Below are 14,702 nucleotides of genomic sequence, written 5' to 3'. Positions count from 1 at the left end.
AAAACTTTATCTCCATAACAACCTTCCTCAAGAAAGATGCAATAAGTCACACTTGATGCAACATTTTCTGTAATTCACATCTAATACCAAAGAAAATGAATGACAACAACGGTAGTTTTGTAAGACCAAGATAAAAGCACAAAATCTCTTCTTAGAAATGGAGAAAGCATTCGACTCCACCAACCAACAGAAACTTTGAAAAATATTAAAATGTGCAAAGTTAATCTTTTTGGCCTACGAGAAAATGTTAAAGCTAATTTATTATTTTCCCATAGTCATCCGAAGTTTTTGCTTTTATTAACTGAAGCAACTTTACCTATTTTAGAATTATTTAGGATCCCTTTTAAATAATCTCATTTTCTCTCTTTATGTGTCATCAATATTTTTCTTATTGAAAAGTAGAGTTATTAAAAGATTTTCATACAATATTTAAGCTCTTTATTAATTTATGCCAACATTAAACTCTTTGTTCACTGTTTGAGATTATTTGTGGACTTACTGTTTTTATTAATGAAGTTGAATGGTCTAAATAATTTTGAAAGTATTAATAAAACTGAAAAAATAGCCAAACTGTTTTAGAAATATTTGAAATGTGCAAGTTCAGTTCAAGCAGTGGGTAAAGATTTCAGGCCAGAGTTTCACTCATCTCTGCTTGCAACAAGAGAGGACTGATGAGGCATTGTTAATGGTATTTTCAAAAAAAGTTATTTCATCATGTAATTTAGAGAAAAGAGCTAGGGCAAGTAACTTCTTTTCTAGGTTTCACTCCTCCAAATTGCAAGATTAATGATGTTGAGATTAATAACTTAAAGTGAGTTAGTGAGAGTGCCCCCACAACTCATCACACACTGACTGGTAGGGGCCATTGTTTGGCTTGTTGGAAAAGCTTATGTCCTAATAAATCTGTTAGCCTCTAGGGTGCCACAGGATGGCTCATTGTTTTTGCAGATACTGACTAATACGGCTACCCTCTGAAACTTTTCGGAAAAGGTGTATGACCCTTAAGGGGCTAGAGAGTAAGGGTTAGTTAGTTAATGCCTATTACACTCGCTGGAGTGTAGGGCAGCAATGAAGGTTCTCCATTTTTGTCTGTCTTTGGCCATTAAGAGAATTCTTCGTTGCTGTTTCCATAACATAATTTTTTTTTCTAGGTCAGGGTTGTTAGCCCTGAGCCAACCCCCGCAACCTGGAGGACCAGTGAATCACACTTAGTCTGATCTCTACCCTTCAACCTGTCCGGCATGGATGATCCTACCAAGAGCACTAGGCTCCCGCCGACATAGCTTTAGAGGTCACTGAGACACACAAGCCCCTGAAACGTGACAAGGTAGTGATACATTGGGAGGAGTAAAGGAATGTCTTTCAAATGCAGCAGCAGACCAGATCAGCATGAAGAGGCTGAACCATTCCTCCTCACTTCTCTCTCCTCTCCCCACAGGTGACTGGAAGAGAGGGGAATATGGCAGTGCAGGAACATACCTCTTTTAGCTACTTCTCATTTCCTGTGTTACACTGGGCAAGACAATTAATGGTGGTCTACCTCAATTTTTTCATTTGCAAAATGGGGATAATGACATTTACCTGTCTAAAAAGGTCTGGTGAGATTCATTAATGTTCGTAAAACAATTCAAAACTCACCGAGAGAAACTGGTAAGAAGTATGTTTAATCATCATCTTCCACTATAGTGCATTCCTCTAGAGTCTGAGCATAACAAAAAGGTTAATTTATATGAGCTCAGATGTGAAACAAAGACGAATCAGTTATTTCAATCTATAACTGTAAGACCATCCATTTTATAGACTAACATAGGTTAACTTCTGTCCTTCATGTCACCGTAGGCATTATAGGTAGGCTTTAATGTGCTTTTGTTGCTGCTTCAGTCCTTTCATGTATTCACCCATATTTCTTAAGGAGTGTAAATTGAGCTACTCTGCATGACTAGCATTCAAAAGGCATAATATGACTCCTACAACATTCTAAGTATGTCTGTCAAAATTTCCAGTAACTGGTGCTCTTATAGTTTTCTCACAGTCTGTACTGTTTGTTTTTTTCTTTCATTCTCTAGTGGGAAAAGGCAATAAGAAAGTGTAAGAAATGCAAGAATGTAGTCAGTAAAGCCAAAACACTGCATAATGGTCCCCCTTGGTTAGAAGATCAAAACAGACAAAAAGTTTGATGGTCAAATTCAAATTTAATCCATGTAACATGATTTGATTTCCATTTTACAATACTTTGTTTAACAGGTCAGTTCCAGGCTGATTTGTTTTAGGAACATCTATCTTTTAAGATTACTGACTTCCAGGCCAGGGCGAACCTCTATTCTGATGGTAAAGATTGTAACACTTCTGATCCTTGGATTGATGACCAGAAGATTACTTATACAAACCAAATCTCATTCCATTTTTACTTTGGCAGAGGAAAGACCTACTCAACCCTTAAAGGAAGAGTAGCACAAACATTTGACCACTAATAAAAGCAGAAAGAATAGAGAACAAACACATGGACTAGACTTCCTGAATAAGTAAGTGCCATTTTTACATAATCACTTTTCTGAACATAACTGTTCTTTAAACATAATCTATTCATTACAAAAACATCAGAGATGGCAATTTCTCTGATGTGGTCTTTCCAAAGCATTCCCAAAAAATCTGAGGCAAAAACCATGAGCTAGCATGTGAAGAAAAAAAATGAGCAGTGTGATGAGTTTTATGGCGCTTTAAAGACTAACAAATTTATTAGGACATGAGTTTTCATCATAAAGCTTAAGCTTCAGAATGGGATATACACAAGGACCAGAGTGTAACATTACTATGGGGAAGATCAGTGCTAATTCAATCAGAGTGAATGTGGCCCACTTCCAATAGTTGATAAGAATGTGAGAATACCTCTAGGCTATATCTACACTGTAAGCTTCTTGTGCAACAACAGCCATTTTTGCGCAAAAACTTGCAGAGCATCTACACTGCACATGCGTTCTTTTGCAAGTAAATTTACAGTAAAGCATCAGAACAGAGAGCTTCTTGAGCAAGAGTTATTCGTCTCCCCACGAGGAATACACCCTCTTGCGCAAGAGCTCTTGCACAAGGCGGCAGTGTGGACGGGCAACAGGGGTTTTTTGCACAAGAAACCCCTCTGGCTAAAATGGCCATCAGAGCTTTCTTGCGCAAGAGAGCATCCACGTTGCCATGTATGCTCTTGCGCAAAAGCACATGGCAGTGCGTATGCACTCTTGTGCAAGACCTTTTGCATAATAACTCTTGTGCAAAACAGTTCTTGTGCAAGAAACCTGCAGTGTAGACTTAGCCCAAGGGGAAAATTACTTTTTGTAATGACCTAACCATCCCCAGTCCCTATTCAGGCCCATTCTGATAGTGTCAGGTTTGCACATTAATTCTTGCTCTGTAGTTTCAGGCTGCAGCCTGTTTTTGAAATTATTTTGCTCAAGTATGGCAACTTTTAACACTATTACTGAGTGCCCAGAAAGATTCAAGTGTTCTCCTACTGGGTTTTGAATTTAACTGTTTTGATTTGTATCCATTTATTCTATTGCACAGTCCAGTTTGTCCAATATACATTGCTGAGGGGCACTGCTGGCGCATGATGGCATATATCACATTAGTAAATATGCAGGTGAATAAGCCCCTGATGGCATGATGGATTTGGTTAGGTCCTTTGATGGTGTCACAGGGTGGATATGTGGACAGAGTTGGCCACAGGATTTGTTGCAGAGATTTTTTCCTGGATTAGTGATTCCATGGTGGTGAGTATTTGTTTCAGGTTGGGGGGCTGTGCATAAACGAAAACTGGTCTGCTTCTGCCAACATGCACAGACTGAAATTGAGGAGAAGCAGCATTTTTCTCATAATCTCAGACATGCAGATAGGCCTGCCAACCAAGAGGTGGGAGGCAAAGGAAACAGTTGCCCTAAGGCTTAGTGATTCAAAAGGGCCTGGAGCACCCAACCACTGCTGCCATTACCGCTACCATAATAGGATGGGCAGCGGCTGGATCCCTGGGCCTTTTAAATCACTGCTGGAGGGCCCTGCCACATGTTCCTGGAAGACCTGAAGGCTGGCCTGTTGTGGGGTAGCCAGCACAGTATCCTCCAAGTGGCACTGAGGACTAGCTTGCCCCAGCACCACCCCTTCTGCCTGAGGCCCTGCCCCTTTTGGGAATGCAGGGCAACCCTCCACCCACATACCTTGCCATACGGCCCTACTGTCAGCCCCCCTGTGTGCAGAACACAATGTCATCCACACCTCAGACACTACTCTGACATTATAATCAAAGAGGTGGACAAAGGAGATGCTGTAGTTATTATGAGTAGGTCAGATTGCAAACGGGAGGTTGGTAGGCATCTCTCCAAACGCATATTCTACAAGCCACTGTCCTCTAATCCCACTGAGGAGTACCGATAAAAAAACCTAGCCCATCTACTCAAGAAACTACCTGAAGAAGCACAAGAACAATTTTTTTCAGACACAACCCTAGTGCCCTGACCAGGGGTATTCTATCTGCTATCCAAGATCCATAAACTTAGAAATCCTGGATGCCCCATCATTTACAGCAGTATCGTCTGGCTATATAGATTCTCTGCTCAGGCCCTATAATAATAGCACTCCTAGCTATCTTCAAGACACCATTGACTTCCTGAAGAAACTATAATCCATCATGGCCATTATGGATTACACCATTACACCAACATTCCACACAAGTATGGACTACAAGACATCAGGAATTGTATCCCCGGTGATGTCACAACACAGCTGATTTCTGAATTTTATGACTTTTTCCTCAGCCACAACCATTTCAGATTTACAGACTATTTGTACCTTCAAGTCAGCCACATTGAGATGGCTACCCACATGGCCCCACAGTATGCCAACATTTTTATGGCGGTCTTAGAACAATTCTTCCTCAGGTCTCATCCCCAAGTGCTCCTCCTCCACTTGCACTATATTGATAACATCATCATCTGGACCCATGGGAAGGAGGCCCTTGAAGAATTCCTTTGGGATTTCAACAGTTTCCACCATCAATCTCATCCTGGACCAGTCCATATAAGAGATTCACTTCCTGATCATTATCATGCAAATAAGTGATAGTCACATAAACACCACCCTATACAGAAAACCTGCTCCTGGCCAGTGGGAATGGTGGGAAGTGGCATGCACCGCGACACCACTTCCTGTATTTCCCATTGGCTGGGGACAGCAATCCACGGCCAACGGGAGCTGTAAATGTGGCCACCTGTTTGGAACCCACATGAACAAGCATTCAAAGAACACCAACTTCTAGATACACTTGTTATGTGAATGCTTTTCCCCTAAGAGTATTCTGATATATATAAACCTGTATTCTGTCTAACCATGCACGGTCAAAGCCCAAAATATAACCTGACCTATTCTGTCATTTGAACAGCAACACAAATATACATAAATATCTTTTTGCACTTAATTTGTATGCATATAAAGGAAAAGAAAAAACACTTTTTGCTTAATAATGATAGCATATAACTAGTTCTAATTAGTTTTTGACAATCATACATCAAGGTGAATGGAATCAGAGGAGGAAGAAAGATCCCACTGTGCTGTTGCTTCTTGCTTACAGACATTTTCTCCCTGAAAATCCAATCTTTCAAATAGCCCTTTTATTATTTTTTGCAGTGAAAAAATATATTTTCCTTCTTAACTGAAATTTTAGAATTTATAAAAAATCTCAAGAATCAGTTAATTTTCCAGTGTTGCAATTTTTTCTTGTCCCTGATGTTCAGTCAAGGGTTTCGTTGATCCCCTCATCCTCTTTGTTGTTCATTTGGGATGGGCAATTTGCTATATGCATTTGAGCAAAGAACTATCAACATCATTGAGAGTGTTGCAGCAACACACTGAGAGAAGCAGCTCTTGTTCCTGAAAGGCCCCCATGTTTTAATTAAGCATGAAGAACATGCATTGGGCTGTCACAAAGGAACACAACTTCCCTAGGTTCTCTAGGAATCTGCTAAGATGTATTAGTAGATGCCTGGTGATCCAGCTCAGAACTGATATTTCCTCATGAGGGAGCCATTTTGGGTGCATAAGGGGGCAGCAGCTGTGCACTTTGGGATGTGGCTAGCTTTTCATCCCATTCCCCTGGCTGGTGTGAGAGGAATGCATGGAATGCAAGCACTTTCTTCTCACTCCCTTAGCATTCGGGGAATGGGATGAAAAGCTAGCTGCAACCCAGAGCGCGTGGCTACTGCCACACCTAAACACCCAAAATGGTGCCCTTGTTTCCTCATGCATTTTTAAGTGCTCCCTCCTGCCAGAAACACAAAGCTCACACACTTCAATGAGAACTCAATCTTCACCAAATTTCCAGTTAAACATTTTGGTCCCTTTTGCTGAAAACTATGGTGATTGGTATACTTTTACAATTAATATAATACAAAAAAGAATGTTATTCAACCCTTATTCCAAAAGGTTCACCTTCAGATAGAGACCAACCATGGAAAATGTTAGCCTCAAAAGTAAATGCTTCAGAAAATTACCAGGCATGTGAAAGCTTGGTTTGTAATAGCCAGGGCTCGAGTAGATTTTAGCCCAGTAGATTTCCGCATGACTGGCGAGCGGGGCTCTCCGCTGCTTGGCGAGCCCTGGTAATAGCAATTGCATTTGAACCTTGTCTATAGAAAGTACAAATATCACTCTCGCCTATTTAATGTACGTGTACATGGAATTATTTTAAAACTAAAATTCTCACAATATACACAAAGATATTAGTAATAATTTTTATATGAATGTCCTGTAAGGAGTTGGGGTAATAAACTATCCTCCTGCCAACATGGGCAAGCAATAGGGCACTCCAGAAAAACCTCCTCACAATGCAGAATTTCTGTTTTGCTAAAAGAGTGACCACTCAGCAGGCACCTGCATAAGCAGGATTTGCAGAGGAACTTCATCCAGTTCTCCCCTTCATGTCATGCATCAAACTCTCAGGTGGTGCAGGGGCTCTTTTTTGCTGAGCCCAGGTGCCATCTTGTCCCTGGAGACCATTGCTCTCCCTGTAGCAGGGTAATGAAGGTGCTGCTACAAGTGGGCTTTCTGTCACTCTGTGAATTGCCCCATTACGAACAGTCTTCTTTGTAGACGTTTATTTTTAATTAAATGTGTCTTCTATAAAAGAAAAGACTATTAGCTTAGCCAGGGTCTTTAATAATATCACAGGAATTTCAGGTTATCTTGAAAACATTGAACGAGCAGAATGTAATATACAAAAGCCTTTTCTACAAACAATGGACCATGAGCCAAAGTGATTTTCAGTCTCTCTTATGTTGTTCTTACTAATTCATTTTGCTGACGCTTTTTCTCCTACAACAGTTCCTGATTTTAACATTTATTTTGTTTATAGAATCTGTGTGTGACTGATCAGAATATATAACAGAATAGAATACTAGAACTGGAAGGGACCTCGAGACATCAAATCCAGTCTTCTTCACTCACAGCAGGACCAAACAGTCTAGATCATCCCTGATAGATGTCTGTCTAACCTGCTCTTAAATATCTCCAGTGATGGAGATTCTACAATCTCCCTAGGCAATTTATTCCAGTGTTTAACCACCCTGACAGAAAGCTTTTCCTAATGTCCAACTTAAACTGCAGCATGGCAGTGTTTAAGACCACTGTTTCTTGTCCTATCATTAGAGGCTAAGGAGAATAATTTCGTCCCTCCTCCCTGTGACACTCTTTTAGATACCTGAAGATACCACTAAAATGTCCCCTCTTTGTCTTCTCTTTTCTAAACCAAACAAGCCCAATTCTTTCAGTCTTTCCTCATAGCTCATGTTTTCTAGACCTTTAATCATTTTTGTTGCTCTTCTCTGAACCTTCTCCAATTTCTCCACATCTTTTTTGAAATATGATGCTCCAAACTGGACACAATACTCCAATTGAGGCCTAATCAGCAGAGTACAGTGGAAGAATGACTTCTCGTGTCTTGCCCATAACACTCCTATTAATGCATCCCAGAATCATGTTTGCTTTTTTTGCAACAGCATCACACTGTTGATTCATATTTAGCCTGTGGTCCACTATGACCCCTACATTTCTGCTGTACTCCTTCCTAGACAGTCCCTTCCCATTCTGCATGCATGAGACTGATCGTTCCTTCCTAAGTGGAGTACTTTTGCATTTGTCTTTATTAAACTTCATCCTGCTTATCTTAGACCATTTCTCCAGTTTGTCCAGATTAATCTGAATTATGACCCTATCCTCCAAATCAGTTGCAACCCCTCCCAGCTTGATATCGTCTGCAAACTTAATAAGCGTACTCTCTATGCCATCTTCTAAATAGTGGATGAAGATATTGAAAAGAACCAGTCCCAAAATAGACCCTTGTGGAACCCCACTTGTTATGCCCTTCCAGCATTACTGTGAATCATTAATAACATAAAATAGTTAAAACTAGGTGTTAATACTTCAATCTCAGCACATTATATCACTGTCTTGGGCAAACTTCAAAAACTTTTCCAGGTGACATTCCCAGTCTGGCATTCTTTTCTTAGCTTCTTTGCACACTCTGTGCAGCTCTGAGGGCTAGGAGTGGGGGAGGCTGTGCCATAGTCTTAATTTCATGGAGGGCTGGCTGATCCCGAGGTCTGCCCCTTCTGCCTGAGGCTCCTCCCCTGCTGGGTGCACAGTGCCAGTCTCCCCACACCTTGTTCAGAACATGCAAGCAGTGTAGACGTTCTGAGGCTGTCAGCTCCCCTGAACATAAATAATAATTTTTTCAATTGTACCACAGTATTTAAATTGCATTATCAGAATCCACAAAGCTGTCTGTTGAGGTAGGAACACTGGGGAGTATTAGACACCTGCCTAGTATATATTTAACTATATAGTGAGAGACACACATGAAAATAAGTAGTCTAATGACTGCATGAATCATTTTCATGTTATTAGATGCAACCGACTTCTAGTGAAATAGCAGCAACTAAATTGCTTCGTGTGATTTCTTAATATACTTACTCCTAAAGGAAATTCTGTGCCAAAAATGCAAAATTTTTAATGAAAAATTCCAAAATTATGACAAAAATGCAAATTTCTGCATATTTATTCATGAAAATAATGCAACATTCTGCGTATTTCATTTATAAAAATAATGCAACATACTCATGCCAATGTCACTTATTTTGGCAATTATTTAAAGTACTATACAGAAAAAATAAAAATAACTGTTCAGCATTTCCTAAACACATGAAAGTTAATAGCCGGGACACTGCATTCCAACTGTAATCCTGGATTTTATTTTAAATTACTTTACTTTCATTTTGGTGTTTGGAGTTCTATAAAGTGGCATGTTGCTTTAAATTGCTCAGACTCTCTCACAAGAAAGGCCGAGTCTATACTAGACCCAGAAGATCAGCTTCAGGTACACAACTCCAAGTATGTAAATAACATAGCTGCAATTGACATACCTGAGCTTAGCACCCTCTCCACAGAATGAGATCAACAGAAGCAAATGCTCCCTTCATCTTCCCTTACTCCTCATGAGGAGGGGGAGTACTGGTGCCACCCGGTACATCAGCAGCATTTGAATTAGTGGGTCCTTATTAGGGATGTTAGCATGTAATCCTTTACACAATTATCCAATACGCCCAGACTTATCGGTTAATCCTAACGGTTACATGCACACACACCCTTGCTGCCTCTGATAGGAAGAGGGTGGGGAAGGCAGGAGCTGGTGTGCCCCTCACTCTGCTGTCACTGACAGAGAGGCAGCAGCACTGGGGAGAGGGAAAGGCGGGATTCAGTACAGTCAGAAGCTGGCTTTCAAGCTGGCTCCTTGCGCATACCGCTCCCTCTGAGCCACCTGTGCTGCTGCTTCTCTATCAGAGGTGGGGGAGGAAGGCAAGCAGGAGCCAGTGCTCACGGGGAACCGGTTTAAAAGCCGCCTTTCAACGAGCACCAACTCCTGCCTGTTCCACTGTATGTAAATGTGTAACCTCTACAAATTTCAACAGTTATATGTTTACACAAATACATGATTATTAACATCCCTAGTCCTTACTAGGCTCACCAAATGGAATGCCCAAAGACCTATCTTTGGTGCGGCAAGTGGAGACGCGGTCAAAGTCATAGTTATGCTAAACATTGTTCTGCATTTTTTAAAATGGATAAGTAAAATATATCCTGAGCTGTAGTCTAAGCTCATTGTACCTCTCTGGCAAAAGAAAAAAAGCATCAAAAGCAAGTAGACCTTCCTAACTGAAGATTCACTTACTATCATTTACAGTAAGGCTCTTTTATGCCACTGGAAAGGTAAAGGAGCTGTAACTGACTAAGAATGGGAATGATTAACAAACATCAGCAGCTAGCCTGTTCAGTTATTTTCTGTTCTGCCTCAGGGATAGAATCTGCTTCACACAGCCCTATTCCCTCAAGCCCAGGATACAACAACAAAAAGGAGAGGGACAGAAAGAGTCTCTCTCACTCATATGCAGGCAGGCAGGCAGGCACTAGACCCACTCCTTTAATGCCTCTCCACGGACACAGATGCCCAGCCATGATTTGCTCTCTGCTGCTGGCTGCTCCCACACAGCAGATGCACTTAAGCTGCTGTGGAAGGGTTGGGTGTTCCCCACAGGTTTCTTTGCTCTCCCATTTTTCTGCAGGGGAGCCAGAAGTCTGCAGAAGGTATGAGTTCTGAGAAGGTATGGATTCCCCAGGAATAACATATTGAACAAAAATCTGCCATTGTTATACCAGTACAACCACACTGACCTCAGTGAGATTGCAAGGGCATTATGGAAGTCAAAGTTTGCCCTCACTATCAGTATAAGGCATTCGGAAATTGTATAACAGTTTGGCACACACAAATACCCTTTTCATACATTTTATAGCTTCATATTTACTCACACAAAGAAAATGCTGAGAAAAAAATCACTGACAAGTGACACTACATTTCAATTTTCAAGGAAGACAAAGAAAGTGTATAAAAATGAATGCTCACTCACTTCTGCTGTGAATCATTCTGGTCTGTAGATGGGATTGTCAAACACTCATCATGGCCATGAAAAAAACGTACTACATGCCCACCAAGTAGATATCCTGGAGAAGAATCATATTACCTAATTAACTTGTGGAAACATTTATTAAAAAAATCAATATTTGTGAAGTCTATAACTGTAAAACATGGATTTCGTATTTTATCAGAAGCGAATGAAACAAATGAATATGACAAACTGTAAGACAACAAATATATTACTTCTGTATAATATTGTTTCCACAATAAAAGTCTGCACTGAAAAGGGAGTTAAAAAAGAAAATAAGTATCTCAGACATTTAAAAGTTAAATTAGGATTTAGAGATAGGCAAGTTGAAATTTAAAAAAAAAGTCCATAATTACTATTGTTTTGAGACTGGCATTTTGAAGTAAAAGCACAGTCATATACATACTGCCATAGTTTTGAGATAGAAGTGAGTTTTCTAAAATTATTGAAATTTAAATAAGACATTTCATACTGTGGATAAGTAAAGTTATCAGCCCATTTTGACATTTATAATTTGTGTCAAAATCAAAATTGTATAGCAATAGCAGGTGATTAGAGCACAGAAAAACACTTAGCTATTCTGTATATTTAGTTTTTAATGGAGGCTATCTTTCCAACCCATTTAACACAAAAACACAAAAACTGCAGGTCAAATATAGGCAATTTGTCACACAGCACAAAAGAAGAAACATGATTAATCAACAGCTTACTGTGAACTGTTCTAACCTCACTAAATCTGTGCTTTGAAGGTTTTATTTTGGTGTTGTTGCCTTCGGTGTTTTGTTTTGTTTTAAACACATGTAAAAGCAGGGGAAAGGAGAGAGCAATGGTTCTCAAATCGTGGGTTGGGACACCAAGAACATCTTCAGTAGAGATGCCAGTTCTCCATCATAGAGGCTTACAAGGTTTCTGCAGCTGTTAAATGGCTGGCCGTAATGGAAAAAAAAGTGGGTCACCTGCTGAGTGGTGGCGGGTGTGGGCTCGGCTCTGGGACTAGGATGAACCTTGAGTCCATTGTTCTCAACTTTGTCCCCTGGAGGGGAGTGGACTTTCATGAGCAGATGAGATGTTAAGATGTGTTTAGGGCTCAGAATTGGAGCATTGCATTTGCATTTCTTACTTGTTTTACATTTCAAATAGGCATTACTGACTGTGATTTTGTGCTGGGTGTATGGGGTTTTTTTCCAGCAGAATTTCTGATTCTGATTTTGTATTGTTCTGTACCATGCATTTTTCTATTAGATCCAAACTTTTAATAAACACAACCCCCCAAATGGGTGAATGAACTTGCTTTCCCAAAGCACGTCTTAATGAGGGGATTTTTTTTCCTGAAAAATACATCTACAGCTTCACTTTCAATCATGCAACAAGGTAAGATGAAGACAGCGTGAGGGCATGCCTCTGATGCTGCTTTTGTCCTCGATGACATTTCCAGGAAATAGAAATGTGAAACAATGCATTTTACATAGACAAACTTTGGACCACAATGGACTGGTTTATTGTGACATACCTGGGCACAATACAGACTAGTGAGTGTCTGTGTCACCCGTCCTACAACTGTGGGTGCCATACTGTAGTAGTTCACATCTGGAATGCTTACAAACATCCTTCAAACTTGCAAGTCTCACCCTGAGTGCCTATGTGTTACTGCAGCATGCCAGACACACTTTGGCTTTCACCAGCTTTGGTTATTGCAAGGTGACCCCAACATATATCGAGTCCCAGATTTTCACAAAAAAATCTATGTCCTGTACAGTTCAATCCTCTATTGGACAGAAGGGTGAAGGGGTAATCGCTAGTAGCCAGCATGGATTTACCAAGAAACAAATCACGCCAAAGCGATTCAATTTGTTTCTTTGACATGATAATTGGTTTGTTGGCAAGGAGGAAGGCTGTGGACATAATATACCTAAACTTCAGCAAGGCTATTTGACACAGTTCTACAAGATATTCCAATAAGAAGGCTGGAGAAATGCGGGCTTGATAGATACATAATTGGTTGAACAACTTCATTCAAAGAGTAATTATTAATGGAAGCATGTCAGATTAGAAGTTCTCAAGTGGGTTTCCATAGGGATCCAGAGAGATCTTGATAAATTGGAGAATTAGGCTATAAAACAACAAAAATGAAATTCAACAAAGACAAATGTAAGGTGCTACACTAAGGGAAGAAGTAAATTCACAAATATAGAATGGGGGAGGGTAAGTGGCTTAATAATATCACTGCTGTGAAGGACCTGGGAGTTGTGACAGATCACAACCTTAACAGCAGTCAGCAATGAGATACTGGTGCAAAAAAAGCAAATGTGAGTTTAGGTTTCATTAACAGAGGCATAAGACTACAAGTCATGAAAGGTGATAGTACCACTCTACTTGGTGCCTGTTAGGTCTCATCTCTAATACTATGTCCACTTTTGGTCACCGTCATATAGAAAGAATGTGGAGAAACTAGAAAGGATCCAGAGATGAGAGACAACGATGGCCAAAAGAGTGGAATGCAAGCCATACGAGCAAAGACAGAAGGAAACTGGTATATTTAATTTGGAAAAGAGGAGATTAAAGGGGAACAATAGTGGTTTTCAAATACTTGAAAGGCTTCCATAAAAAAAGATGGAAAGCTGTTCTCTCTTGCTAAAGAGGCCAGGACAAGAGGCAATCAAGTCAAACTACAGCACAGAAGACTGAATTTCATGAAAAACTTCCTAACTTAAGACCAGTAGGACAATGGAACTCACTGCCAAAAGAGTTATGGAAGCTCCTTCACTGGAGGTTTTCAAAAATAGGCTGGTTAATCATCTGTTTTGGATGATTTAGACCCAACAAATCCTGCATCTTGACAGGGGATTAGACTAAATGACCCTATTAGTCACTTCTATTCCTATGGTTCTAGAAGTCTATGATTTTGTGAAACACCTGTGAACAATTCGAGTACATGGTGTGAGATCATAACTCACTGTATCCTCAGTGATTAGAAGAAATTGAGGAGAGGTTGGGGCTACTAGCCCTTTTACACCTGTAGAACTCTCCAGGAGAGAAGGAGAGCTGAAAAGTCTCAACAGATACTGTTATGCAGAATAGTGATAGAAATGTATCCGTGTTAGTCTGGTGGGTCTGGCCCATGAAAGCTCATCACCTAATAAACTATCTTGTTAATCTTTCAAGTGCTACATAGTCCTGTATTTTGTTATGCAGAGGGTTCCAGAAGCTTATGGTGAACAAGCTTGGTACCGCAGACAAGAATATAGAAGCCACTCAAAGAAGAAAAATTATATTTCAGCCTTATTTTAAGACTCCACACAGCTCTTCACCTGCCTAAATCCTTCTTCAGCTCTGACATCTTCCTAGTTAAATAGCTAATTTTCAAACTTAATTGAATTCCATGTTCTCAATCCCAACTGCCTTTTTGCCACCTTTGATACACTCCTCAAATCTTTCTCTTCCTCCTGCCTCCACTTCCCTCTTCTACTTTCTTTGCCAATGTAGACAACACTCCATTCTGACTGCCCATAACCTAGGCATCATCTACAACTTGAATCTCTCTCTCAGTCCTCCCATCTAGATCTTGTTTAAATCTTGCCAGTTCTTTCAGAATATTGTTTCTAAAATATGGCCCTTCCTATCCATCCGGAAAACTAAACCTCTCACTCCAGATTCATCATCTTGGAACACCCT

The 14,702-nt window shown here is 40.2% G+C and overlaps 1 protein-coding gene across 22 annotated transcripts in view; it reads right to left on the bottom strand.

Moving 5' to 3' along the window:
• Positions 1-14,702, bottom strand: part of RYR3 (ryanodine receptor 3) — a 522,680-nt gene that overhangs the window by 351,927 nt on the left and 156,051 nt on the right. For all 22 annotated transcript variants that reach the window (XM_025189447.3, XM_075927047.2, XM_075927048.2 and 19 more), the window contains one exon: positions 10,995-11,088. In XM_025189447.3, coding sequence (XP_025045232.1) covers positions 10,995-11,088 — 94 coding nt within the window. The remainder of the gene's footprint in view (positions 1-10,994; positions 11,089-14,702) is intronic.

The sequence above is a fragment of the Pelodiscus sinensis genome, chromosome 5 (genome assembly GCF_052426305.1).
Source record: "Pelodiscus sinensis isolate ZL-2025 chromosome 5, ASM5242630v1, whole genome shotgun sequence".
Lineage (NCBI taxonomy): Eukaryota > Metazoa > Chordata > Testudines > Trionychidae > Pelodiscus > Pelodiscus sinensis.
This window is presented reverse-complemented; position numbering and strand designations above follow the sequence as displayed.